The following is a 26,874-nucleotide window of genomic DNA, read 5'->3' on the forward strand; positions in this document are numbered from 1 at the left end:
CTAGTCCCCAGACCCATCCTGGGAGCCTTTGTTGAAGACGTCATCCTGCGAAGCCTGGTGATCGATCACTTCGTAAAAGGAGCCGCCGTTGTGAAGGAAGGTCCCCACCGCCCGCCCCTGCCGGGCGTGACCCACCGCGTCGCTGAAGACCTTGTTGATCTGCTCCTCCGAGGGCATCCACCAGTCGGGGTTGGAGGTGCAGTGCATCCTAATGAACTCTGTGGGGACACACGAGAGCACAGAGAGAGAACAGCTGGTTTTCGCAGAAGGCGACGGGGCAGGCTGCCTACATTTAAGCTCTAGCAGAAACGCTTCATGGGCAACCCAGTGCCACGCCACGATGGTGCCGCTTGTTCAGCCCAGCTTCCTTCTCATGGGCAAAAGCCACAATTGCATGAGTGAGACAGTGACCCTCTAAGGCACATTTACTGCTGAAACGAAAGGGACATTTGGTTTGCACGACGTGGAATGCTCCATGACTGGTAGAAGTCAAGGAGTGGCTGTCAAAACCCGTGCTGTTACCTGCTCGCATGTCACCTATCTCCAGAAGCTCCTCAAGCATCGCTAGCATGTTCTCCCCCAGCTACCCAGGCAAGGTCGGGCACGATGCAGTAAGTCTCACTGAGTGAGAAGGTGTCTGTCTACGTGCACTCTGGGAAAGCTACGCACGTCCACAACAGAATGTTGCAGGATGTGCTACAGTTATTTCTTCTGTCATTTCTGTACATGGCGTTGGCAAGTGTTTTTTAAATGTGATCTCTAAGGACTTAATTTTACCAAAAAGCAGTGAGTATGCCTGGGAGAGGGAATAGTTCCAGCTGCCTCCAGCACCGCCGGTCGCCGTTCCCTGCCCGTGTGTTCCCACCCGAGGGCCGGCCGTGGCCCCAGGGGGGACCGAGCTGGGGACCTCGGCCCCTGGGTGGGCAGCCTGGGCTGCGTGAGCGTCAGCGTGACGGGGCGGCCACACTGTTGCCGCAGCAGCGGGCCTGGGTCTTGGGGACGTGTTTTAATCCCTCAGTTTCACTGACTTGCTATTAACATGTAAAATGTTGAGTGAAAATTTCTAGGAAACAGTCCAGTGGTGCGACCCCCTCTCTCGGCTCCTCTGTAAACCTCAGGGGAACTTCCTGGAGCTCACACAGTCCAGGCTGGACCCAGCCTCCTGGTGAGAATCCCATCAGCTCTGACGATGCTGGGGATAGAGACGACCCTGGAACCCTCCCCCACCCTGTCACTCTGGGCACGCGGGATTTTCGGGCTGGCTAGTAGGGGTGCTGGGGAGCACTCGTGCCCAGCGACACTGGCATTTGTGTCTCTGGTGGCTCCCTCACTGGCGGGCACCTGCATCAGAACCCCCTGAGGAGAGCGAGGCACAGCATGTGCCTCCCCCAGCCCTGCCGGGTCAGACTCCGGGCTGCCACCGAGTCCCGCGTGTGAGCTCAGGCGTGTCCCGGTGCCGAGTCCACGCGGGTGCCCGGGAGGGAGCACGGAACTACAGCATCTTCCCAGTAACCACGGTCTTTTCAATGGCTATTTTTTTTTAGCAGTGATTTCCTCACCGGGAAAAGTTTTGACCCCTACCCAGAGCAAATCAAGGTTAAGTCTTTCCAGCCAGTAGAATTGCTATTGGACTGTAGATTACTACTGGGGCTGCTCGCTATGGAGTTCCAGGTGCAAACCGTGTGTTTGTTGGCACCATAGTGTTTCCGCTCGTCTGAGCCTGTGCTTGTTTGCACCTTCGGGGTCACAGGGTCCCTCCCGATGTCCCTCCCACCCCTGAGTGCCTCGTGGCAGAGCTGCAAAGTCATCGCTGTTAGCACTGATGCAATGGTAACATCTAAGCAGTATTTTTAATGCAGAGACTCTTTTTCTTTAACCAAAAGAAAAAAGTTTTACTGGGCAAGATGTATTTTAGGCACTAAATCCTAAACAAATTTAAGGAGTTGGGCCAAGTATTCTTGAGAAGGTACCCAGACGGGACGTGGAAATGAGACATCATTTCACTAATTAAGAAAGAAATTCCACGTCCTCCCTTCCTCTGTGCATCCCCCCGTGCTCCAGGCTTGCCGGGGAGGGGGCTTCTCTGGCAGCAAAGAAAAGCTGGATTCAAAGCATGAGACATGAGGTGCTATGCGATGCTTATGTGCCGTCAGGTGAGAGCAAGGAGGCTAAAGCAAACGAAGCTTTTACAAGGGCTTCTGGGTACCGAGTGGATGGGCCACATGAAGCCTACGGGTTCCCAGCGGAAAGAAATCAAAATGCAGTGAGGCTGAACACTGGACCGGGGCCCCCTGCGGTGAAATGAGAGCACAGATGGCGGACACTGAGCGGAAGGATGCAGTACCTCGGAGGCATGTTACTTTAACTGGATCCAGAGGGCGTCTTTCGGGACCTGTCTCTCCTGACTGCACTGACCTTTTCCTTTTCCCAAGGCCGCACGAGTACTTAAGCTCATCGGTTGTGAAAACAAATCTGATGAGGTATCGGAGGAGCCGCCTCCCGTCCTTCTTCGAAGAATTCACGGCCTCGTCCCACTGTTTGCTCGTTATGTAGACGGGATAGTTGTTCAGCAGCTGCTTGCTTCCCTGCAAGGGCAAGACACCTCCTCATTACCTCCCGAGCCGCCAGCCAGAAGCCGGAGCCATCTCCATTTCAAAGGCAAACGTGCTTTTTAACCAAGTGGCGACTGACAATGAACCAGGTATTGAGGAGCACAGGGTGCCCTCGGAGCGGGCACTGTTCAAATTGCATTTGCATTTTCTATCACAAGAGCCAATGAGGTCTAATGAACACCTCTGAGAGAGGAGCTATTTATAACTTGCGTTTTAACAGGTGGGTTAAAATGTGTCAAGATCCAATGACAGGGAGCGCTATTTAAATATAACCTGCAACTTGCCTTTTCAGTCTATTAAGATATGCAAAAATGACTTTGAAGAGAGTGATCAAACGGGTCTCTTCATTCTTTGGTTACTTTTAAGTGCTTTAGAAGTGAGGCCGGTGGCCTGTGTGAGTGAGGCCGGTGGCCTGTGTGAGTGAGGCCGGTGGCCTGTGTGAGTGGGGCCGGTGGCCTGTGTGAGTGGGGCCGGTGGCCTGTGTGAGTGGGGCCGGTGGCCTGTGTGAGTGAGGCCGGTGGCCTGTGTGTGTGGGGCCGGTGGCCTGTGTGAGTGGGGCCGGTGGCCTGTGTGAGTGGGGCCGGTGGCCTGTGTGAGTGGGGCCGGTGGCCTGTGTGTGTGGGGCCGGTGGCCTGTGTGAGTGGGGCCGGTGGCCTGTGTGAGTGGGGCCGGTGGCCTGTGTGTGTGGGGCCGGTGGCCTGTGAGTGAGGCCGGTGGCCTGTGTGAGTGGGGCCGGTGGCCTGTGTGAGTGGGGCCGGTGGCCTGTGTGAGTGGGGCCGGTGGCCTGTGTGAGGCCGGTGGCCTGTGTGAGTGGGGCCGGTGGCCTGTGTGAGTGGGGCCGGTGGCCTGTGTGTGTGGGGCCGGTGGCCTGTGTGAGTGGGGCCGGTGGCCTGTGTGTGAGGCCGGTGGCCTGTGAGTGAGGCCGGTGGCCTGTGTGAGTGAGGCCGGTGGCCTGTGTGAGTGGGGCCGGTGGCCTGTGTGAGTGGGGCCGGTGGCCTGAGTGAGTGGGGCCGGTGGCCTGTGTGAGGCCGGTGGCCTGTGTGAGTGGGGCCGGTGGCCTGTGTGAGACCTGCCTCGTGCTGCGCGCCTCACCCTTGACAGCCATGACGATGGGCACCGCTGAAGAGCGGGTCTCAAACGGGGAATCGTGAGCACTGAAAAAGACATTAACAATCATGGGAAACAGGTTTCCTCAAATTACAGCTTCTGCAAATGCCACTATGTCAACTCAAAACTTTTCTTACTTTTCACCTTCATAATTTATGTCTGCTCTAAAATTCCCAGGCTAAATAGCTGCACTGGGACTAATTATGGGGATTTCTGTAACATTTATAAGCCATGTTTAATCAGTTGCACCTACACGACCATTACTTTAGTTCTGCGTATCCATAAAATTCTACAGTCCAGGACAAATTAATTAACCCGTGATCTCAGCTTTAATGTACTCCTTCCCCAGTAATTAAGGGGTCCAAAACAAAGAAGGGAAAACTCATTCGGTTTTACAACTCTGCAGATTTACTACAGGTTATAAATTTGGCACCATTTGGGTCTGATAGGGTTTTATCTCAAAAAGTGCTCTGTTTAGTTAAACAGCGAGACGGGCAAACGGCATAGGAGCCAACAGGAAGGCGGCCGGTCTGGCTGGGAAACGTCACTCGATGACACACACGGGGACTCATCACGACAGCAGTCGTCCTTTCTTGAACTGGCAACAGTGTGACTTGGTTTCCCTTTTTAAGGGGGGCAGTTGAAGCACATGGTTTGTGCTTTGAGTTTAGAGTCAAGCTGGGTTTGAACTGAATTTGGGTTCCATGTCCTACTAGGTTAACTTGAGTCAGTCACCCCAGGTTGTTAGACCGAAGTCTCCCCATCTGTAGCACACGAAGAACTGAAGTTATCAGGGCCTAAGCCGTGTGTATCCGGGAGCGTGAGCCAGCCCTGGGCTCCGTGCGCAGGGGGACCCTGAGGACAAGCGACCATCAAAGGTGGACAGGACCCAGGACAAAGCCGGGGAACCCGGGCCAGGCGACCACGGCAGTGACCAGGGCGTGTGCGAGACCCAGGGGCAGGAGGATTCCCGGCTGGAGCGGTGGATCTTTCCCACGGGTGAGGACGGCAGCACTGGCTGGGAGGAAGGAGGACGCGGCAGGGGGAAGCATCCCCGTGCACCGGGAGGGAAGGGCTTCCGAGGGCTCTGACCCCCCAACCCCACGGCACTCGGGGCAGCCGGCGAGGCCTGGGCCGGGGGACCCTGGGCTGCCACTCAGAACCACCAGCCGCTGACAGTACTTGGTGGAAGAGCCTTAATAATAACTGTCACCATTTCTCGAGCCCCAGCACGAGGCGCCTGCCCCACACGCTCTGCGCTCAGCCTCCCGTCCCCGCAGGCCGGGGACCAGGACTTCCCGACCCGGGCGCTGGGTTCTGCCTCGAGCAGGGACAACTTCTCTGAACTTGAGCGCCTTCCTGTCAAAGCAGAGATCCGGCTTGCTGGTCGGGGCTGAGGAGACCACCTGTCTCCCAGCGGGAAGGGAAGCGCACAGGGCTGGGGTTTCCGGCGGATTCATTCGACCCCCACTGCCAGGGCCAGCCCGGCGCCAGCACCGGACACACCTGCCGCTGACAGGGGCAGCGTGACACCTGCCGCTGTGGCCCTGGGACACTGAAGAGCTTCTGATAAGTATCGCTTGGCAGATTACAGTGCTTTCAGGAAAACCACACGTGAGAGGCACTGCAGAGGGGACGGCCAGCATCCTTAATGTAAAGTCACCCTCTTAGCTGCGGCCCCTGGAAGTGCCCTCGTCTGTCTTAGAAAGGGAGTGTCCAGCTAGCTTTTAAGCCATTTGTTTATTTAACGCTGTATAAAAACCTTTCCCTCAGGTCTGTGAGCTCACTTGGTAAACTAGGGTCATGGCTCTGTTTTACCAAAGAGCTGAGTCACTGTCCACCCTGTCCGTGGGCCCAGAGTTCACCCACACGTGACCCTGTGCTGTATGGTGGGGACTCGTGAGCAGGGGCTGACAGCTCAAGAAAAACAGTTTTCTCCAAACCCTTGCAAAAGTCCACTCCATGCAGTAGCTCTACATAAAATGTTGGTCTCATAAAACGTGGAAATACCCTTTGGAGGTAATTTTCATCAAGCAAAAGGAAAAAAAGTAATCTGCATCCCAAAATACAACTCAGAATGCTCTCTGGGCTGTGGATGAGATTTACGGTCCCGTTTTAGCATCCTTAATAGAAATAAAATATGACAAATAATAAAAGTGAGAAAATGCTCATGTGCCTGAAATGACAATAAAAATAGCATAGTGATGATGACGATGGGCAATAAAGGCTTAGCCTCCTATCCAGAGGGAACAGAGATAGGTCCCTTATTTTTATATTTTTGTGGGATTCTGATTGCATAGTCTCTTCAAATGGCCACTTGCAGGTTATTAAACTCCGAACTTCTGTTGAGTCACTTTTAAAAAACCAAGATGAATAACCCACAATTCACGTCTTCACAGACTATAATCAAATAGAAGACACAGGTGTACATTCACTATCAAGTAAGGCTAGTTCCGAATGAGACTTATGGGCAATGTGCTACCTGAGCACAAAGCAGAGAGTGGCAATCGGGGACCGCTTCCTGGAGGAAGTGGGCTTTTCAGTTGGATTAATACTTTCTGTACGAGAGAAATCTCAGGTTAAGAAATGTGGACTTAATTCTAGGGAGCAAAGGATCCTGAGCATATGACGTTCCGTTTGGATCTGTAATTGAGAAAAGGAACTTTGCAGTGTGAAGAATGGAGAAGAAAGAATCCACTGCAGCAGGTCAGGGGCAAAGCACTGAGCGTGCACGAGGGAGGAGGATGCCAAGAGCAAGGGGCGTCTGGGACGCCGGCTCTGCCCCAGGGAGTGGCAGGTCGGTGCCTCCCATTTCAGGCCTCTCTGTGCCAAAGGAACGGTGGAAGAATTGCCCAGGCTCTTCAAATTGCCATTTTCTCTCTCCTTTGCCAGTCAGGATAGAGTCGAATCTCTGTGGGTTGAATACATGATCTTTGTGCAGAGATTGTAAACCTACAGTCATGGACCCGTAAACCTCAGGCATTCAGAAGCATGCTTTGCTGGCCAGTCTGTTCTGGTGGATACAGGCGAGGGATCAAGAGGCTTCCTCTTAAGGAAATCCCGAGGGGGCAACATTTACCTTTTCCCGCGAGACCTACCTCGGTGGGCTGCTCGGCCGGCTGCGGGACCAGGAGCTGGTTGTGGTGCTGCAGGACCGTCTTCAGGTAATCCAGGACCGTCTGGCAGGGCACTGGGCGGGAGAGATCGCAACGGTTGCACGTTAGCTAGTCCGCGACGTGAAAATAAAAAACTCTGGTGTCTAAAAAGATTTTTGATGTAAACTTCTAAAAAAAAAAAAAGATTTATGTTTCTAGAGGAAATAGAATCTTCTTTCATTTGACATCCGTAGTTATTTCAGTTTGTAAATACAGAACAGATGCTACGGTTTAGCGAGAATTGTTAGGCTCAGCACAATTCACTGAGAACTTTGAAGTGAGACTCGCTCCAGGATGAATCCGGGTCAACAACCCTGATCAGGAGCAACTCAGAATGGACCGGCCTGTCTTACCTGACTCAGGTGGTAGCATTAGCACCCAACGATGCTTTTTAAAATTAAAGTGCTGAAAACTAATGTTTTAATAGCTTTTAATCGATAATCTAATAGTCCTTCTTAGTGACAGATTCATTCCCAGGTCTTCGGGAAGCAGGAGTTCCGTACCGTTTACACTTGGTTCTCAACAGGAACACGCCTGGCCACGTGGTTCTTACCCTAAGTCTCCCATTTTTCCACTTCTTAAGATGCTCAATTGATCTGATCCCTGTGGTTATAGATTTCATTAACTACTGCACTATTTTTTTTGAGGCTTCGTCTTATAGACTCATCATAGAGCATGACCTCTCTTGTACCATTGCATGAATAATGCCTAGACATATTTTTAAGATTTTTTGTAGAGACAGGAGTCTCACTACGTTGCCAAGGTTGGTCTCGAACTCCTGACCTCAAGTGATCCTCCCCCCTTGGCCTCCCAAAGTGCTGAGATTACAGGCGTGAGCCACTGTGCCTGGCCCACATCCTAAGATTTATATTAGAGCCCTTTCAGGAGTATTAACGAATTCCTTGTAAAGGTCGTGATGAAAATTGTTGCCACTGTCTTTCTTAGCGGTGTTTTCTTAAGATGCATTTGCAACATTAAAGAAAATAATAAATATTTAACTTAAGCCCCAATTTTAAAGCATCACACCACTGAGCTTTCTTCATTTTGTTTTTCTCACCATTTTTTTCTAGGACAGCAAGCAGAAATTATCATCTTGATGTGCTGCTAATAGCTTTGGGCTTTTTTTTTTTTTTTTTTTTTTAGCAGACATCACACTGCAACATAAAAAACAAGAAACTACATCCACATCCTTTTGAAGAATCTGAATGACAGGAAGTAGAAGTAGGTTAGGAAAATCTTCTGGCCACAGAAGTGTTTTCTTAAGTGACCATCCTTACAGAGCTGTGTCCTGGCCTGTCTTGCACGGTCATTGGAATCTGCTCTTAAACTGGAGAAGCATTTGCTGACCCATCGAGGTCACCAAAGAAGTCCCACAGGTGTCTGTTAGAAGCAGGCCTGTCATCGCACCAGAGTCTAATGAACCCTGTCGCGCACCCCCAAGCTCCCCAGCCTGCTGAACTGAGGCCACAGCGAGGGCCACGCACTTTCTGACACTCGGCATTAACCGCTGGGAAGAAGCTGAAGACGAGAAGCTAATGGAGACGGAGGCAGGTCTGTGTGTGTCACTCACTGGCCGACCTCTGGGACTTCATGTAAGTTCCGTGTCTGAATCTCTCACGCGGGCTGAGGATGAGGCTGGAAGGCAGCACCTTGTTCTCCACAGTCTGTGGTGAGGATGAAGCGTGACGGTGCCACGTGCTGCTTTGCCCAGCGGCGAGCGCAGGGCCTCACCTTGGATCCGGCCTGGAAGTTTCAGTGAAGTCTGTCAACACCCATCGACTAAGACTTGGATGAACTTCTGATCCCTTACCTATGTTTTAGTCATTAAGATGCTCATGAAAAAAATTTTTAAGTGAAGCACAAGACTGCTTACAAGGCAGCAAACAAAACTGAATACTCAGTGTGACCTCAGCCTTGCTAAGAATAATCATGTGCACAAAAAAGAGGTAGGAAAGAAGCCACAGTGTTAACGAGAATAATATATAACAATTATTAGGTTTTAGTCATGGGATTAGGGTAGTTATGATGACCTTTGTCCTTCGTCATCCTTATAAAAACCAGTATTGTAAAAAGTTTCTGCAGTGGGTGTAATAATTTTATAATTGAAACATTGTTCTTAAAACGTCTGCTTAACTGTTGTCTCCCCTTCCTCGTGGACCCTTCAGAGTGGACTGGACGACCCTGAGAGGGCTCCGAGGACAACTGTCCGCTCTGGGCACACTCAGCCCAGAGGCAGCAGAGGTTGACCGTGATCACCGCCGGCTGACTCGTGTGTCGGGAGAAAACAGAGTTTTATGGGCTGCAGGAGACTGTTTAAGGCAAGTGGGTCTTGTACGTTGATGCCTGGGCACCAGGCTGATGATCAGGAAGACGGGGGACAAGGCTCACATTGGGCCAGTTAAAAAAACCTGACGCAGCCACTGTCACCAGGGTTCCGAGTCCTCTCCTGCCTCTGGCCCCTGCCCTGAGCCCTGCCACCCTGACCCCATCAGTCTTGACTGGGGGTTCTCTGCATAGTTTCCTGGATGTACACAGGGAAGCGGCAGAACCCAGTGAAATATGTTCTGTTAAAAAATAATCCATCAACCTGGAAATGGAGACAGCTGTGTCTGTGAAATGTCTCGTGGGTGGAGGAACTGCCTCCCAGACTGGTGGGCAGGTTTCCCTCATTCACTTGTGCATTTCGCAAAACAAAGTTGGATGAACCTAGAAGGCTTAATGAGAAAATGAGGAACCAAAACCGTAGAAACTTCCATTAAAAGGAAGGGCTGGCCGGTTGCTGTGGCCACACCTGTGATCCCAGCACTTACGGGAGGCCAGAGCGGGAGGACTGCTGGAGGCTGGGAGTTCAAGACTAACCTGGGCAACATAGTGAGACCCCATCTCTACAGAAAGGGGAAAAAAAGGGAAGGGAAGCTATAAAGTTATTCAAAATATACCTAGTACCTATCCTGATACTGATATTTATAATGTTGCTCTCTGTCTGTGTAACAGAATTTTTAAATGCCTATCAGATACTCCTGGAAAGCATAAAATACCTAGTGGAGGAAAAAAATAAAGTAGGAAGATCTTTTGTGCCAATAAAGTAAACATTGGGAGGATTGGGTTACAAGCATTCCATCAAGTACGTAAGACTGTGGTCCCCAACCCTGGGGCTGCCTACGGGCACTGGTCCGTGTCAGGAACCCAGCGGCACAGCAGGGGTGAGCAGCGGGTGAGCAAGTGAGGCTTCGTCTGTGTTTATAGCCGCTCCTGTCACTGGCGTCACGGCCTGAGCCCCACCTCCTGTCAGATCAGCAGCATTAGATTCTCAGGAGCACAGACCCTACTGTAAACTGCACAGGAGAGGGATCTAGGCTGCAGCTCCATGTGAGACTCTAATGCCTGCTGATCTGGGGCGGAGCTGAGGCGGTGATGCCAGTGCTGGGGAGCAGCTGCAAACACAGATTGTCAGCAGAGAGATTTGACTGCACAATAAATGTCATGCGCTTGAATCATCCCGAAACCATCCCCACCACCCAACACTCCCCTCTTCCATGGAAAAATTGTCTTCCGTGAAACCAGTCCCTGGTGCCAAAAAGGCTGGGGACGGCTGCTCTGAGAGATCTAGACTGACGCGCTGCTCCAAACCGGGAAGACCCGCCCAGCCTGCCTGGCCCTCGCATCAGGGCCAGGGAGGTCCGTCGACTCCACACAGACGGGGCCTTTAAGACGTCCCGAGATCTCACTGGTCCATACCGGTTTGCTGACCCAAAGGCCTGGGAACTCGTGGTACAGTAATTCTTGGGTACTATACGTATTCTTGGGTGATATATATTTTAATGTACTGACGCTGACTGTTACTAACTTTGTGATCCTGGGCAAGTTTTGACCTCTTTGCAGCGTGTTATCGCACCTGTGAGACTGGGAGAATGAGCTGCTGCGTGCGGTCACTGGGAGGACCGACCGAAACGATGCATGTTGCGGCAGGTGGCACCCAGTCAACAGCGCCCAATGTAAACCATTGTTATTTTAAGGCTAAGAGTCTGGTAAATTTTTCACAGAAGCCACTTAATTGCTCTGTGGACCGAGCGTCCTGGCTGAGCGGCCGCCGAGTCAGGCTCTTCTGGGGGAAAGTGCTCGGACCCTGGCTCTGCCCGTGCTAAGGGTGCCTGGGTCTCGGGTCCCTAATTCTCACCGTAGATCGTTGCAGAAAAATCTCTCCTCAGTCCTCGAGCATTATAATTTTTTTTTTGTTAAGGTCACAGTATGAGATCAATCATTATTTAATCAACCTTGCTATACCGTTGTTTTCAAAGACTTAAAACATCTCAGAATACATCACATACAATTTTACAGGAAAACTGAAATTATTTACTGTCCTCTGACAACCACGGCCATCTGTGTGCTTAGTCGTCTTTAAGTGTCCTGTTCACACCAACTCTGTAAAGCATGAGCTCCTGAATTGTAAATGCCTAGAAATGAACGATGAGTTTTAAGTTATTGCTCAGCCCGCGGATGCATGGCTGTGCTTCTGACAGTGACAGTGTCCTGCTGCCATTTAATTCAGTTCAATTAACATGTGTGGATGCTGTAGCACCCCTGGCAGTGGGCTGGGAACTGGGGAGACAAAATGGCTTTGACTTCGTCTCTGTGCTCAAGGAGCTTCCATGGCCTGTCATCAGGACGTCAGGGGACAGACACACAAAGAGTGGAAACTTCCTACGATGGCAACTGTAACAGAACAGGATATACTATGAAAAGTGGTTCATTTTGTTGGGGAACTGGGGGAAACGTTCGTTACAGAGGAGTGTCACCAGAATGGGGTATTGAAGGATGTGGAGGAGTTTCTCGAGTGGCGAAGAAGAGAGCATGTCTCAGGTTGGAGGGAGAGCAGAGTGGAGACAGACCAGAGGCAGAGAAGCATCTGGCTGCGCAGAGTCACACGCTGTCCAGTGGGGGCGGAGCGCTTGGTGTCTGGGGGGCACTGAGGGTCGAGTTTCCAGAATCGGACAGGAAAAGATCCAGGTATGGAAACCTTGTGTGCCACACGGAGGTGCTGGACTTTATTCCGAGGACCACGTGAAGCCCTCAGAGCTGTTCAGAGGGGGTGACCCGGGGCTGTCTGGGTGGAGACTGGAGTGCGGGCGGGAAGTGGAGTAGCTCTGGCCACGGTTCAGTGCAGGGGACGGGCCGGCGTGCGGGCAGCCGGGAGAGGGAGGAGGGGTCCGCTTGGTGGATGGATGGGAGTTGGGACCCAGGGGTGTGGAGACCAATGGGAAGTGGGGCGAGAGATGGGTTATGGGGGGATCTGAGCGTCCTGACTAATTAATCGAATGGTGCCCTCTCTGCAGGGTGATAACACTGCTTATCATCTAGGAAACCGCTGAGGATTTCTGCGTTGCCAGGCACAGAAGTCTCCCTTTCTTTCTCATCAAGTTGCCGTGTGCCGATCACCCACCAGACCTTGCCGGCGCTCAGTTGCCGCTCCCTGCACTGGGTACTTTGGCCGTTCTCATGGTGCTATTAGCCTCCTCGGCCAGAAGGGGAGGCAGCATCCGAGTGAGTACAGAGATCTGCCAGAAAGCGCAGCCACCAAACAGCAGGAGCGGAAACCCAGCCCAGGCCCACTGCAAATCCACTCTCTCCACCCCGCATGGCTCGGTCTCCCCCAGTGCCGCCCACGGCACGGCCAAGAGCGGTGACGACTCACCACGTTCCAGGTGAAAGAACCCAGTTCTTTATTCCTCTGTCCCTGTTACTCGCTCTCATTTTCCACTCGGAATGTAGTTAGTTCTTTTCATTCCCCTCAGGGCCCCCACGTGAAGTATGATCCATGAGTTTGTTGGGATCAGAAGTCAACCTGGGCGTTTGTCTGCAGGTCCTGCGGGTGCGTTTGGGTCTGGAGGGTGGGGCCGTGGTAGTGCATGTCTACACCACAGCTACTCAGGGCTTCTTGTTCTTGAAAAACTCCTGTTATCTAAAAACTGACATCATGGACTTATCTTCTCTTAATCTTCTTACTTAGAAAATGACAACTGTGGACTAAGGATCAGAACTGCATAATCCAAGGTTAGTGCTCCAGCTTGTTGCCTCTTGAGCTCGTAGAGTCAGTCCTCATGACTTACAGATTCGATATGTGCAAACTTGCTCACTTCTTAAATACATTTGTAACCTTAAATCAGCATCCGTCGTGCCTTCCCCGTGATTCACAGACACACGCAAAGCGTCGAAAACTGAGTCGCTGACGAGCGCACGCTCCCAGCTGAGGTTGAACTCAGTGAAGCTGTGTGTGTCTGTTTCAGCTCTCATGGCCTACTTAGTGCTACATCTTTTGTACTTCTGTGCTTTTTGTCGGTGATCTCACTGTTTAAAATGGCCCCAGTTGTGGGGGTGAAGGGCAGTCTAGTGTCCCTAAGAGAAGGAAGGCTGGGACATGCCTGACAGGGATCACAGGTGTGTTGGGTGAGTGTCATTCAGGATGAGTTTTAGGGCTGTGGGTGCTGAGTTCAATGTTAACCAGCCAACAGTAAATATTAAATAAGGTCTCTTTAAACAGATGTAAAACAAGGTTATGTGTCATCGCTGACAAAATGTGGTGAGCAGAGGCTCTCGGGAACCTGGCTCTGTATCTCTCCTAGGAGTCGTGGCTCCATAGTCGCCGATTCGGTGTTCACAGTGGCTTTATACACATAACCACGGTGAACGAGCATCGGGTGTATTTTGCGGGGGAGGGTAACAGGCAAGATACAGAGCCAGAGGGCTTGGATGACAAGCCCAGGTCTGCAAGTGACCTCAGCTGGCCAGGTCTCCATCTCCTGGTCTGTAAAACAGGAGCGATACTAACATTTGCTGTGTCCCCATGGAGGTACAAGGACGAATTGAGACGATCAAAACTGTACTTTTTAGAAAACCGAAGGTCCTATAAAAATATCAACAATACTCTTCAATTAATGATGTGGGAAAGATGGATTTCCACATGCAAAAGAATGAAATTAGAGCCTTATCTTACACCACACGCAAAAATCAATTTAAAATGGATAAAAGACCTAAATGTAAGACCAGAAACTATAAAATTCCTGGAAGAGAAAGAACATGGGGGAAAACTTCTAGACATTGGCCCTGATGATCATCATTTGGAAATCACACCAAAAGCTCAGGACATAAAAGCAAAAGTAAATAAAGGGAACCACATCAAGACCAAAAACCATCCGCACAGCGATCGACAAAATGAAACAGCCACCTGTGGATTGTAAAAAATACCTGCAAACCATGTATCTCATAAGGGGTTAATATCCAAAATCTATAAAGAACCCATGCAACTCAGATTGTACGAGTCCTTTATATATATGAGTTCTCATAGTAGAAAAACAACCCAGCTTCAAAAATGGGCAAAAGATCTGAAGAGACATTTCTCCAAAGACGACATAAAAATCACCAACAGGTATATGAAAAACTGCTCAACCTCATTCTCGCCAGGGAATTGCAAATCGAAACCACTGCCAGACACCACCGCACACCCGTGAGGATGGCTGATACCAAAAAGTCAAACGATGACAAATGTTGGCAAAGGTGTGGAGAAAAGGGAGGTCGTACACTACTGGTGGGAATGCAGACTGATACAGCCATTATAGGAAATTGCACAAAGGTTGCTAAAAAAATTAAAAATAGAACTACCGCATGACCTAGGAATCCTTCTTTTGGGCAAACACCCAAAGGAAGTGAAATCCCAACCCCATAAAGGTATCTGCACTACCATGTTCACTGCAGTATTCAAAGTAGCCAAGCTATGGAACAACCTGAGTGCCCATCAACAGACAGGTGGATAAAGAAATGGTGACATGTCTGCATATGGATTGCAAGGTTAGTCAGACCTAAACACGAGTGAGTGAAGCATGAGATCTTGCCATTGCCACACTTGGACAAGCCTGGAGGACGTTACGTTAAGTGAAATAAGCCAAACACAGAAAAAAAAAATCCGCAAGATCTCACCTACATACAGAATCTTAAAAAAACAAACATTTGCTTATAGGAGAGAGAACAAAACAATGCCTGCCAGGGGTGGGGGGTGGGGCAAATGGGGAGATACAGGTCAGGATACAAAGTAGCAAGTATGTAGGATGAACAGGTCTGGGGATCTCACGTACAACGTAAGGATAAAACTGTGCGGTATTGGGGAGTCAGGCTAAATGAGTAGATTTGTAGCGACTCTTGCTACAAAGACAAAAGGGTAACTGTGTGATGATGGATATATTAATTAGCTTCACTACAGTAACCTTTTTCCTATCTATATACCCTATAACATCATGTTGTAAACTTTAAATTTAAAAAACTTATTAAAATATTAATAATAAATATATTGTCTCTATTTTTAAGGACTCGGAAAATTTCAAGTTATTTTAATGTGTTATAATTACTTTATTAATACTTTGGAAATTTTTTTAAAATTACATTCTATGATTCTAAGACTCACAGTTTTTCATATGTTAATATCTATGGACTTTGTGTTCAAAGATAATTACAACGTTCAGGCATGAGTTCTTTCTTGGTGGAACATAAAGATCGGCGTGTCCGACATCCACTGGCATCTGAGAGTAGATGAAATCTGGTATTTTCTACCTACCCTCCTTTTCGAGTTCTCCCAAATCAGTGTTGGCCACAGGCAGCTTCCAGATAAATGTGACCACGCTGACCCGACAGTCTTCCTTCCTCCTGTTAACAACCTCTCAGCCCTTCATGTTCCTGATCCAAGTGTCTTTTCCTTTTGTGGCTCTTTTCTTTTAACCTATCCTTCACTTTCTTTTAAAAAAATGTCACTTTTTAACTGACTCTCTAATTTTCTCATGTGATGATCTGCTAGAAAAGAGAACGTGCTAATGCTGTTTCCCGGGGACAAGGTACCGAACTGTCGCCATCTGCAAGTGACTCTGAAAACCTAGAGAGGGGCTTGCACGGAGCCGATCACAGAAAGACTCTGCTGAATATTTCACAAATTACACAGTAACTGTGGCCCCCGTGGGCGGTGCCAAAAATAACGCCTCTGCCCAACTTCTTTCCTTTCGGGAAGGTCTGACACCTGCCTTTTTCCTGTGCTTAGCTGTGCGAGTGAAATCATTTCTCCTCGTAGACTGGCGGGCTTATTGCTTTTTAACTCTCACTTCCAGAACCGCTCCCCGGTATAAAGGCTTTGTTGCAGGAATAGGGAATGAAACGGGAAGCGTGGAGTTCCTGCCCAACGCTCCTGCGGAGAGGCCGCGGGGACGGAGGGACACGTCTGGCCATGACCTGCACCGTCTCCGTTTCAACCTTGTCTCCTCTGACCGCTGCTCTGCCCCCTCTGTGCCCGGCTGCGCTGATGGCTGTAAGAAGGCGATCCCTCGCCACAGGGTGGGTTCTTCCAGAAGAAAGCCCCAGGGCCTTCCATGGCAAGGTACTGACCTCTAGAACAAAGGGGGCCTACTGGGACCAGCGCGAGTGACCCTGCTTGGGGAAAGGCCACCCCCAGTCATACAGGAGTGTGACCACGTGACAAACCACTCGTATGACCTGCAGAGCTGGCGCGGCACTCACTGCACCTCCTTCATGGGCGTCCCCAAATGCCAGCTCCTCCCCCAGCCGAGATGCACAGCTAGGAGGGCGAGGTGGCTTTTGGGGCAATCACACACAGTGTGGGTTACTGGTTAGCCAAACGTGGGGTCGGAAGGTGAGGGCAGGGGGGCAGGGACGTCTCCCTTTGACCACGTCTTCCTCTGCGAGTGACACCTCCGCCTGTTTCCCAACACTAAGGAGTCCCTAGGTCACGCGCACAGGTGATAAATAGCCACAAATAAGCTAAGATTTCCTTCATTTTGTGTTGTTTTTTCTACCCATAATTGTAAACTGGCTTTGGGTTTCCATCTGCATTGCTTACTGCAGTCATGCTTCTCCGTGTGAAATGGCTGTTGGTTCAAGTTCATGGGAGGGACTGTCAACAGGCTGGAATAGTTACAGTGACGGGACTGGCCATCAGCCTAACGTGAACCAGTGTCATTCAATGTCTGATCATCGGGGAGGCTGAAGAAATGGCGGCATTTCTGCCTCTCTGGGAAGCACAGTGAGCAGTGGCAGGACCACGCGGAGTGTCTGGGACGGGGCAGGAAGTGGGAGGTAGACCGAGCCCCCACTCTGCTTAGCACACGGCAAGGACATACAGCTTGCCAGGTACGTAGGACTGGGAATTAGGCAGTCATAGTCTGGACGTCTGTGTCCCTGTCCTTGCCCTGGGCACCTTCTGCCCGAGGGGAGGCTGAGCAGCGCTGCTGTGCACGGCAGAAGCCGGGCTCCTTCGCTGGTGGCCCCGAATGGCTGAGTGAGTCTCTGCCGCTGGGTGACCTCCAGGAAGCTGTTCTCCCCCCAGAGAAAGAGGAGGAGAGGGAGTAAGAGCAGAAAATACCCCTTTGAGGCAAAGCCCGTGGGCTGGCCGTGGCTCTCAGAGCTGTGGGGGCTGCGAGCTCAGCCGCAGCAAGTCTCTGACTCGGAGCCCGGCGGCCTCTGGGCTCCGCGCATCCCCGGGCTCCACTCGGGGAACGCCGCTGCAGCCAACCCCAGGGCACCACAGCAGAGGGACCGCGGAGTCCCCACAACTCCTGCTTCTCCACCACGGGACAACTGTACTCAGTCTAGTTCCAGAATGTTCTGAACCAAACCTCTGCTCCATTTTGGCAGTTCTTTTAAATGAAAGGAGGAAAAGAAGATTAATTTCTGATCTGGCGATTCGTAACACTTGGTTCTGCTTTTGTCTCCTATGTGCACTGATAAACAAGTGGGCAACTTCCTGCGACATTTCCGTCTTTCTAGATCAGCCACCAAATCGGGTGGTACAAAGACACTGTGTTAGCAAAAGAACATAACTTCTATGCTGTGTGTGTGTCAGCCTTAAATTTTTAGAATTTATTATGTATGTTTTATTTTGAACATAATATATTAATATAGTAATGTGTGCGATTAACCAGTAAACATGTAGATTGGTGGGTACAAGCTCAAAACCTTTTTAATCAGTGGGCTGTGTGGTTAAACAGGCTTAAAGATAACATCCTGCCTGCCGATCTTAATGTCTTTCGTAAGCCACAGACGGACAGGAATGAGTTCAGATAGAAAGTGAGATCACTACTTTTCCAAATGGTAAAGAAAAAAAAAAAAAACGACTCTGCAACTCTGCAACCCAGAAAGGGTCTTGGCATAAAAATGCATGACTTCACTAGTCTTGAAATCTAGTGTCTCTAAGAGGCAGGAAATGCCTCATTTTTAGCCAGGGACACAAATAGTTTGGGGCCAGCTTAATTACTAGTCTATCTTTGACCTATTAGTTTTAATTTATAGGTTCTTAATAACTTAATAGAGGGGAATTTGCACGCTAGAAAGAGGCTACGCCTGTTGAAACTTAACGAGAAAGGCGAGGGAAAGTAATGGAACAGAAGAGACCATTCCATTAGCTCAGTACTACTTGGGTCCTGCCTCTGAAAGTATCGTTCCATTTTAATTTCTATCACTGACTAATAAATGTGTACATCAAAGTCTTAAAAATACGAAAGCCATGTTAAAGGATCAAGACCACTTTCTGAAGGAAACTCGAGCTCATAGCACTTGACCTACTTCAATGCCAATGTACCACATCTAGGAATTACCTTTACATTGATAGACACCCTTCAGTGGGACCATAGTCCTCACGCCTACACCCAAGATCACTGTCGCTACAACAGGGCAGGCCAGTCGCTCATCCTGAAGTTGCTGGCTGGCACCGGGCAGGCTAAGGACCCTCTGTGCACACCTGTTTTTCAACTTTTCTACATCACTGTCTGAAAAAAACTAGGCACATAAATATACACACACGTAAGTACAGACACACAGAAACAAGACCCAGCCGACAGGACTGAGAGCGGCAGTGGTCTTGCAAGCGACACGGCAGGATACCTGGGATGCTCTCCAATTTCCTCCTGAGCTCCTCATTTTCTTGTTGCAGTGAAATAACCTCCTGCTCCAGCTCTTGGCATCGAGGACAGTAGCCTTCCTCCTCCTCCTCCTCTTCCTCCTCCGGCAGTGTAGACGAGGATGGGTGACCGTGGGACTCAGATGTTGCCGGGGAGGTCCAGCCACCGAGCGTGTGCACAGGGGAGGTGGACAAGGGGTCCACGTCGGCCAGGTGGCTGTACTCGCTGCCCGATGAGGGGTTTGGGGTCGGAAAGCTCCCCGAGAGCAGGTAGTTTTGTAGCGAGTCCGTGAAAACCCTCAGAAAGGCAGAAGTTTGCTGTTTCCTTTGCATATACTGCATCTCCACGTCTCCACTGTCCGAGGGCTGGCTGTGGAACCCCTTCCCAATGTGACACTGCTCCTGCCTGTCACTGTAGCCGGAGCCCTCCTGCTTCACACAAGAAATCATGGATGGAGAATGGCTGGAGTCCAGAAGTTTCCCTCCACAGTTTAAGAGGCTAAGAACCCGGCTGCACTGCTGGGCAAAGGCGTCCAAGATCATGCGACTCTCTGAAACAGACGAAAGGACACATCAGGGACCCACGGCCACAGGCAAGGGATAAATAAGGGCCTCAATTTTAACGTTCAAACATGTTAAAAGTGTGTATCTCTACTCCCTGTCATCAACCAAGGTGACACAGCGACTCCACTGTTACTGGAACACATAGCTCCTCGCTGTTCTGCACCTGGCAGGCTGCCCCGGTCCCCTACGCTAAAAAGTGGCTGGACCACAACTTTGGGCACCGTGTGGAGACCCCTCTCTGGCATTAGCCGGCCTGCACCAGTCTGAGCTCACACCTTCGGTCTCGTTAATATCTTTACTCTAATGAATCGAGCGGCCACAGCAGACTCAATTCCTCATTGATAGCAGGGCTTAAAGCAATCATTACTTCTATTTCTGGAGTGCCCTCATGCCCTTGCTATTAATCAGCTGATACAATCCCTGCCGAGTACGTAGCTCCCAGATGCAAACTGGAGAAGGAAGATAAGTCTTTGTGAAGAGCTCACTGGAAATCTAATGTAAAACAAAGACTGGGCCTGCGGCAAAGGATGAACACAACACACAACTGTACGTGCCGCCTAACATCCATGTGCGCGATTCTGTCTTAATTTATCTGTTAACGTGGATTTCCTGTCGGGGCCAATTTTGGGCCGGCCCGTGTCAGTCTCAGGGCAGACTCGGCGGTGGCTCGTCCCCGACATCCCCGGGCTCCTAAAATGGCGCCTGGCGTGGGTGCCCTGAGCCCACACACGTGAATTCCGAAGCATATTAACTGTCAAGCAGTGAAAAGCAAAAAGCAAACAGAAAGCAATCGACTCACTGCAAAAACAAACAAAAGAGAAGAAAAGAAACCCATTTGTGGAAATGCGGTTTCATGTTGTCAAGTCTTGAAAATTCACCCAAAAGGTAAATGTCACCAGGTAGATTCTCTTCCTTCCTGGCTACCCCCCAGAGTGGGCCACTGTAGCCGCAGAAGGGGGTATTTCCGGGGCTTATGCAGGGGTATGAGGATGCCTGTTACTTCCTCCCCCCAACCCAGAGTCATGGCCACAAACAAGACACTGAGATTGCAGACGCCAATAACAGTTGTTCATGGTGGAAACGCAACTCGCTGCCTGCTCTCCCCGAAAACGTTGACCAGCTGCATCTTTTTCCTGGAGAAAAAAAGAAACTTTTAAAATAGAAAATGGTGAGGTGCTCAAGGGCACAAGGAGCCAATGCAGATGCCGTGACAAACCTTCCAGAAACTCCAGGACGCGGGAGCAAGGAGACCGCAATTCGAGAGACCTGCGTGCAGGACTCAGTGCTCCCGTTCTCTGTTTTCTCACTGTTCTTTCATGAATCAATGAAGGCATCGAGGGGCGACGATCCAAGTGCCCCTTTCCAAGTTCTAAGTAAGAACGTGTGTAAAGCCCGCAGCACGGGCACACAGGAAGCATCTCCCACATCTCCCAAATCTACAAAATGCTGCGTTCCTGGACCCCTGTGAAAAACCGCAGGTCAGAACACAGAAGCCGGATCTCCTCTGTACAGAGGGACCATGAACTGCCCCGAGTGTGAGGGCAGCTAGCGCCTTAAGAAACAGCCACGGCATGCATGGCGGGACTCTTGTCAACACACAGAACCTCAGTCTATAGAACTGTTGGATTTACTCGACTTGGAGGGGGTGGCAAGACCCCCTAGGCAGGCTGAGAGTCCACAGGACCATCTTCTTCTGGGGTGGGACTTCCCCACCTGCAAGAGCGGGAGGACCCCTGCCCGAACCTGCCCCACCCATCCTCTTCCCATAGCAAGGGACGCAAGGTCCAGGGTCCCTACTCAGTCTGCTTTCAGGACCTGCGCCGGTCTCTTCCCTGACCGTCAGCCCAAAGACGGACCACGGTGCCCAGCCTGAAGTCTGGGCTGGGCCCTCCTAGCAGAAGATGACGCTTCACAGGTTGGCCGTGAATTCCAAAGTCCAACCTCGTCATTAGGAAGGTGCATTCGTCAAGGTAAATAGATAAAACCTATCTTTCCTGACAGTTTGTTAGCTTGATTTATCCTTTTTAATTATTTGATATATAGTGTGTGGGCCTGCATTTGACCCTTATCCTGAGTCCCACAAATATTTGGGGGTGTCATTTCTTTACAAAGAGCAAAACCAAATATATAAGAAAGTAAATAGTTGAACCATACGAGGGGGAGTTTTAAGATGTTGTGCTCTCATTTTTTTTTTACTTCTTGGTTTTTGTTCTTTTATAAATAAAATCAAAGGATGATATTGATTGGGAATTTCCAATTCTAGCACAACAGCAGTTTTCATTCATTTTAATCCTATAATCCCATTCAAGACCTGGAGTTGTATTTACTGTTTGCATTTTGATCAGCATAGTCCCAATGGATTTACAGCCTCTACACCTTTAGCACAACCTTGATGAAAGGGACACAATATGAAAGGAAAGGCTAAAATAAAATTGCCTGGAAAGAATCAGGCAATGTATTTGTTTAGTGTCCTACAAAACACTCAGTAGTTTTAATCATATTGATAAATCACATTAGAGCATAGATTTTAAGGGAAAAATATCTGACTTAGGGACAAGTGTGATTTGTTTCCTTAATTGAAGGATAAACTCGTAACATGCTGAGAAAAAATCATTATGTAATATACTACATTATGAAGATAATCTATTAAAGTACACTCAGAACATGAGCAAATAGCTACAATCATCAAATAGTTCTTGCCTGCAGTTTGTTAAATGCTTCATTCTGCATTTGTTCTCGGAACTGACATATACAAAAACAGCAGCTGTAACCCTTAAAGTTGAATTTTTTCTTTTTAATATCTTGAAATATTTGAATAGTATTTTAACACTGATATATGGAGGAATGTAATGAAAAATATTATCGTTACACTTGGTGGAAAACAGCAAATTTTTCCACTTCATACATATTGCGGCCGGCAATACTTCAGCTTTCTAGACAGACTATAATCAGAAATGCAAGTGCTGCACGATGCCGTTACCACCAATAAGAAAAGTTCTGTTTTTGTATGAACACAATTGAATGGCTATTGATCTGTGATTCTTAACTGAGCAAAGTGTGAACATGTATTTTGATTTTTTTAACTGTTTTTTGTAGTCAAAGATGGCTACACTCCAGCAATGGCTGGGAAATTCAAAGCCAACAGTTTACAGAAGGGCTTTAAAACTGTCTGCCTCATCCCTAACTTCTCTGCAGTGAAACACCACAAACTGTCAGTAAGTCACAAGGCACTCTAAAATGACCACTTCTCCCTCATTTGTTTTGCTTTATTGTGCAGCTATCGGGAGATAGTATCATGCTGCAAACTGTGCCTAGTCCAATTCCAAAATCTAAACCTGTGATTATTTTTTTTAATTAAAAAATTCATTTCTTGAGATTCTTCTGAACATAAGTGGTTTAATCCATCCTAAATCTGATAAGTGAATCCAAAGAGGGATGGGAAGTGAGCAATCAAGCTCAGTCTCCCTACTTCACGGCCCCTCTTTGTAAGTAAAGCCTTGAATGGAATTTGCCCATCATGGCAGGTCCCCGAGAGAATTCTGTTTCTATGAAGGAGATCACAGTAGTCAAGATTAGTGGTAACCTTTTGATTTTAGCCCAGCGAAGGGTGAAATATATTAACGTTAAAAATGCAGAAGCAGAAATTTTTTTTTAGTGACCTACTATCATATATCCATATATTATACCTACCAAAGGATTTCTAACTAGTTCAAAATAGATGATTTCCTTAAAACATGAATTTAACTTCTTTTTAAGAGAGGGCTTCATGACATAGAAAACAGGAGTTAGAAAATGAAAGCATCACCCTTGTCTTAAATCAGTGAACTATGCCTTTTAAAAAAAAAAAATGCCATCCAATTTTTTTTTCATAATGGCAAACATCAACACAGCAAAACAGGATGCAATTTTTCTAAATAAATAAATCAATGATGTGTCAAAAATTAACAGATGAGTTAATATACTTGGTGCTATCAAAACCAGATGGTGCTTCCTAATATTCATCCTGCTCAGTCAATCCCTGAATATTTTCTGGACCATCAGTATATAAAATAGGATGCTGCTATTTGTGACGGCAAACAAAAGCAATCATGCCTGCCAAGCACATACTATAACAGGCAGCATTTCAGCTCTGCTAGACAGAAAGTAATTAGAATGCTTTTAATGTCCAAAAGAATGATGCTGATAGGCTGCCACAGATGTGTAGATTTATGAATATTTATATGGTGGTTTATAGCTGACACTTTTATCAGTTGAAGAAGATAAAATATCTGCCTGACTCAAAAGCTTGACAGTCAGGTTAATAAAATCTCATTAAAGAGAATGACCTATGCAATTATATAGGATTTATTGTAATTCATTTTTGATTGTACTCTGCTTAAAGATGCAATTTCCCATTTCCTGATGCCAAATTTAGGCTGCACATCAAGATCGACGTGGGCTTTAACTCTAAGCCTCCCACAGAGGAAAAATATGCTTTTAAAACCGTGGTGTATTACCCCTTTTAAGGAAAATTATACTCTTCATGAGATTTTATAAGAATGTTGAAAAAAATTCTATTTTTAATCACATATTTCTGTTCTCAGTGGTTTATGGCCCTTCAGGGCAAATAGGATTCATTTCAGCCCTTTCATCTCTTCACTGCATTTACTCTGGACACTCAGGGAAGCCTCTTCTCTCCTTGGCCCATGTCATCACACCGACGTTGGGACTATTTCCAGTGTGCCAGGTGGCCGGAGACACGACGGCGGCACCTCCGCGGGCGCAACAGGCAAAGCCCCGGCCCCGCCCCGCTGCTGAAGTGGCCCCTGCTGGGCGCACGTGCTCATTGGCTCCAAGTGGAACCACAGGTTTCTCAAAGAGCCAATCAGCTCTCCAGGTGGCTGTCCCTCTGAGGGCCACTCACGTCCCCGTGCCTGTTGGGAGATGGCTTTGTCCATCAGTGGTGAATATCAAGACCACAACACAAGATGTCCAGGTCTACAAAAACAAATTGGTTTTTTTTTCACCCCCAGACTGGTTTCCCCAGTGCATGGGAGAAACCCACCGTCCCACTCCCATCTTTCCAGCAAGCACGAGGCATCCAGGCCTCGCAGCCCTGGGCCTTACCAAGTTTACCCTCTCAAGGCCTCTTTGTTTTTTTTAAGCAGCCTTGAGAATAAGAGGAAATACAGGGAAGTTTGAAGGGCGTCAACAAAGCCCCTTTCACTCCTTTAGGTTCAGTGATGTTAGAGTTTCCACCTGGCGACAGAGACAAAATAAACAGGACATTAGAAGAAACACTGAAAGAACATTTGGAACAAGGTAAGAAGGGGAAAAACCTGCAGGTGAATGCAAGACGGCAGAGAACGGCCAGAGCAGGGGGGAGAGGCCAGCGAGTGTCTGGTGCAGATAAAAAGCAGCAACGCAGGGGACAGGGCAGGTTAGAACTGTGGGTGGCAAGGGACATGGGGGCAGATTTGTGGTGATAAAGGGAAGTAAAGATAGAAAGACGGTCTGCAAGACTGAGAGGAGAAAGCAAGAGGAGATCAAAGACAGCACTGGGCCGATAAAGAGAAAGGGAAAAACCCAGGGAACATGGTAGAACTGAGGTCATGCACAGGAGAAACCAAAATATAGGAAATGGGAAAAGGACGCAATGACTGGAAATCAACATAAAAAATAAAGATAAAACTAAGCCTGGGAATAGACATGGGCATGAACAAGAAGTAGTTTAGGAGGAAACAGGACCCCGAGCCCAGAGAGAAAGAGCACGAACCCCATTAGGAAGGGGGGAGACAGAAGAAAACTGAGGAGGAAGATGAAGGGGGAGAGCAGCCTGACAAAGCATAGAAAACACAATGGCACGCTGGCCCAAGAGCAACTGGGAAAATGCACCCACAAACAAGGAAGCCCACAGAAAAGCCCCCTCAAAACCTTCAGGCATCTGCAAAGCAGGGAGGAATCTGACAGATCCAGTCTTCACCATAACCTGTGATTAGATTTTCTTTCTCAAAACCAATCCTTCATGTGTCAAAACATTGACAAACAACAGAATATCAGCGGGGGCACCTAGAACTCATCTAGAGACGACGCTCTTCTGTTTTCCTTGGGGGAAAAGAGCCTTAGACTCACTGATACGCGGAATTTGGGGGGCCCCAAAGTGCCATAAAAGGCCTGAGCAGGAACTTTTGGTTCGATGAACGACAACCCCGGCTGTGCCCTCGGGGAGCCGAGCGCGCTCAGGCCAGTCTGCGACCTCCGCACCAGCCCGTCGTCTCCCCCTGCAGACCGGCAGAGGGTCGGCTCTTGGGGGCTGCTGGGGGCCGGAGACTCGGGATAAAGGAGGGAGCCTCGGCCCCTCGGGCGGGCGCTCCCACGAGGCGGTTCCGCGGGGCGCGGGCGAGACGCGCGCGAGGGGCGGGACCGTGGTCAGCGTCCCGGGGCCGGGGACGGGGCCAGGGCGGCGACGCGGGCGGCGGGCGCGGAGGGGCCTGGTGTCGCACTCAGGGCTGGGACTCGGGTGGGGAAGGCAGAGAACGGCGAGGCAGCGAGCGCGCGAGGAGCACGAGCGCACAGAGAAAGGAAAAAGGGAAACAGCCCGAAAGCCACCGGCGGGGACCGCGACAGCGTGAGAGCATCCGCGAGGGGAGAGAAAGGGGCGCAGGAGCAGAGAGAAGGAGGAGAAAGGGAAGAAGTCGTCGAAGGAAAAGAGTGAAGCAGCCAAGGCTTCTCCCCGCGCGGCCGCCACTGTCACCCGAGGGCGCGGGCCCCCACCCCGAGCCTGGCCCGGGCGATCCCGGCCGCGACCCGCCACCGCCGCGCGTCCCGGGCGCGGAACCGGCGCCGCGGAGCCACCTGTTAGGCGCGCGCCGTCGCATCCCGCAAAGTTGCGTCCGCGCGGGGCGCGGGCCCGGGCGCCGCCACCCGACCCTCCCGGCCTGCGGGGCGCGGCAGCGGGTCGGCGGCGCCGGCTCCTCCTCCCCGGCCCCCCAGCCCCGGCCGCGGCGCGGAGGAAGTTGCGCCCGGAGTTGGTACCTGCGCTGAGCTCCAGGCTCGGGCCGCCGCCGCCCGCGCCGCTGCTGCCCGCGGCCGCCGGGCCCGGGCCGTACCTGACGACGGCGGCGAAGGAGGAGGACGAGGCCGCGGCGGGGCACGCGGGCGGCGGCGCCGGGGACCTCAGGTGGCCCTGGGGCGCGGCGGGCGCGCGGGACGGCGACGACGACGCGGCGGCGGCGCGGCCGGGCGCGGCGGGGAAGGAGCTCTGCGCGGGGAACGGCGGCGGCGGCGGGTCGCTGCTGCTGATGGGGACGGCGGCGGGGACGGGGACCGCGGCGGGGACGGCGGCGGGCGGCGCGAAGGGCGGCGGCGGCTCCAGCAGGGCGGGTCTGTCGTAGCGCTTGGCCAGCGCGGGCCTCTTGCCCGGGAACGTCTTGAGCGCGCTGTACGGGCTGCGCCGCCGGTAGATGTGGGGGCCGCGGGGCCCCTCCTCCGCCGGCTGCATCCGCTCCTCCAT

The 26,874-nt window shown here is 50.2% G+C and overlaps 1 protein-coding gene across 1 annotated transcript; it reads right to left on the minus strand.

Annotated features, from left to right (window-relative positions):
* On the minus strand, positions 1–26,874 carry BEND4 (BEN domain containing 4). The gene is made up of 5 exons (XM_045531734.1): positions 26,397–26,874; positions 18,803–19,369; positions 6,818–6,909; positions 2,345–2,585; positions 1–218 (listed from the first exon to the last, which is right to left on the minus strand). The coding sequence occupies exons 1-5, from the start codon at positions 26,872–26,874 to the stop codon at positions 1–3; spliced, it is 1,596 nt and encodes a 531-aa protein (XP_045387690.1).

This window comes from Lemur catta, chromosome 19 (assembly GCF_020740605.2).
Source record: "Lemur catta isolate mLemCat1 chromosome 19, mLemCat1.pri, whole genome shotgun sequence".
Taxonomy (NCBI): Eukaryota; Metazoa; Chordata; class Mammalia; order Primates; family Lemuridae; genus Lemur; species Lemur catta.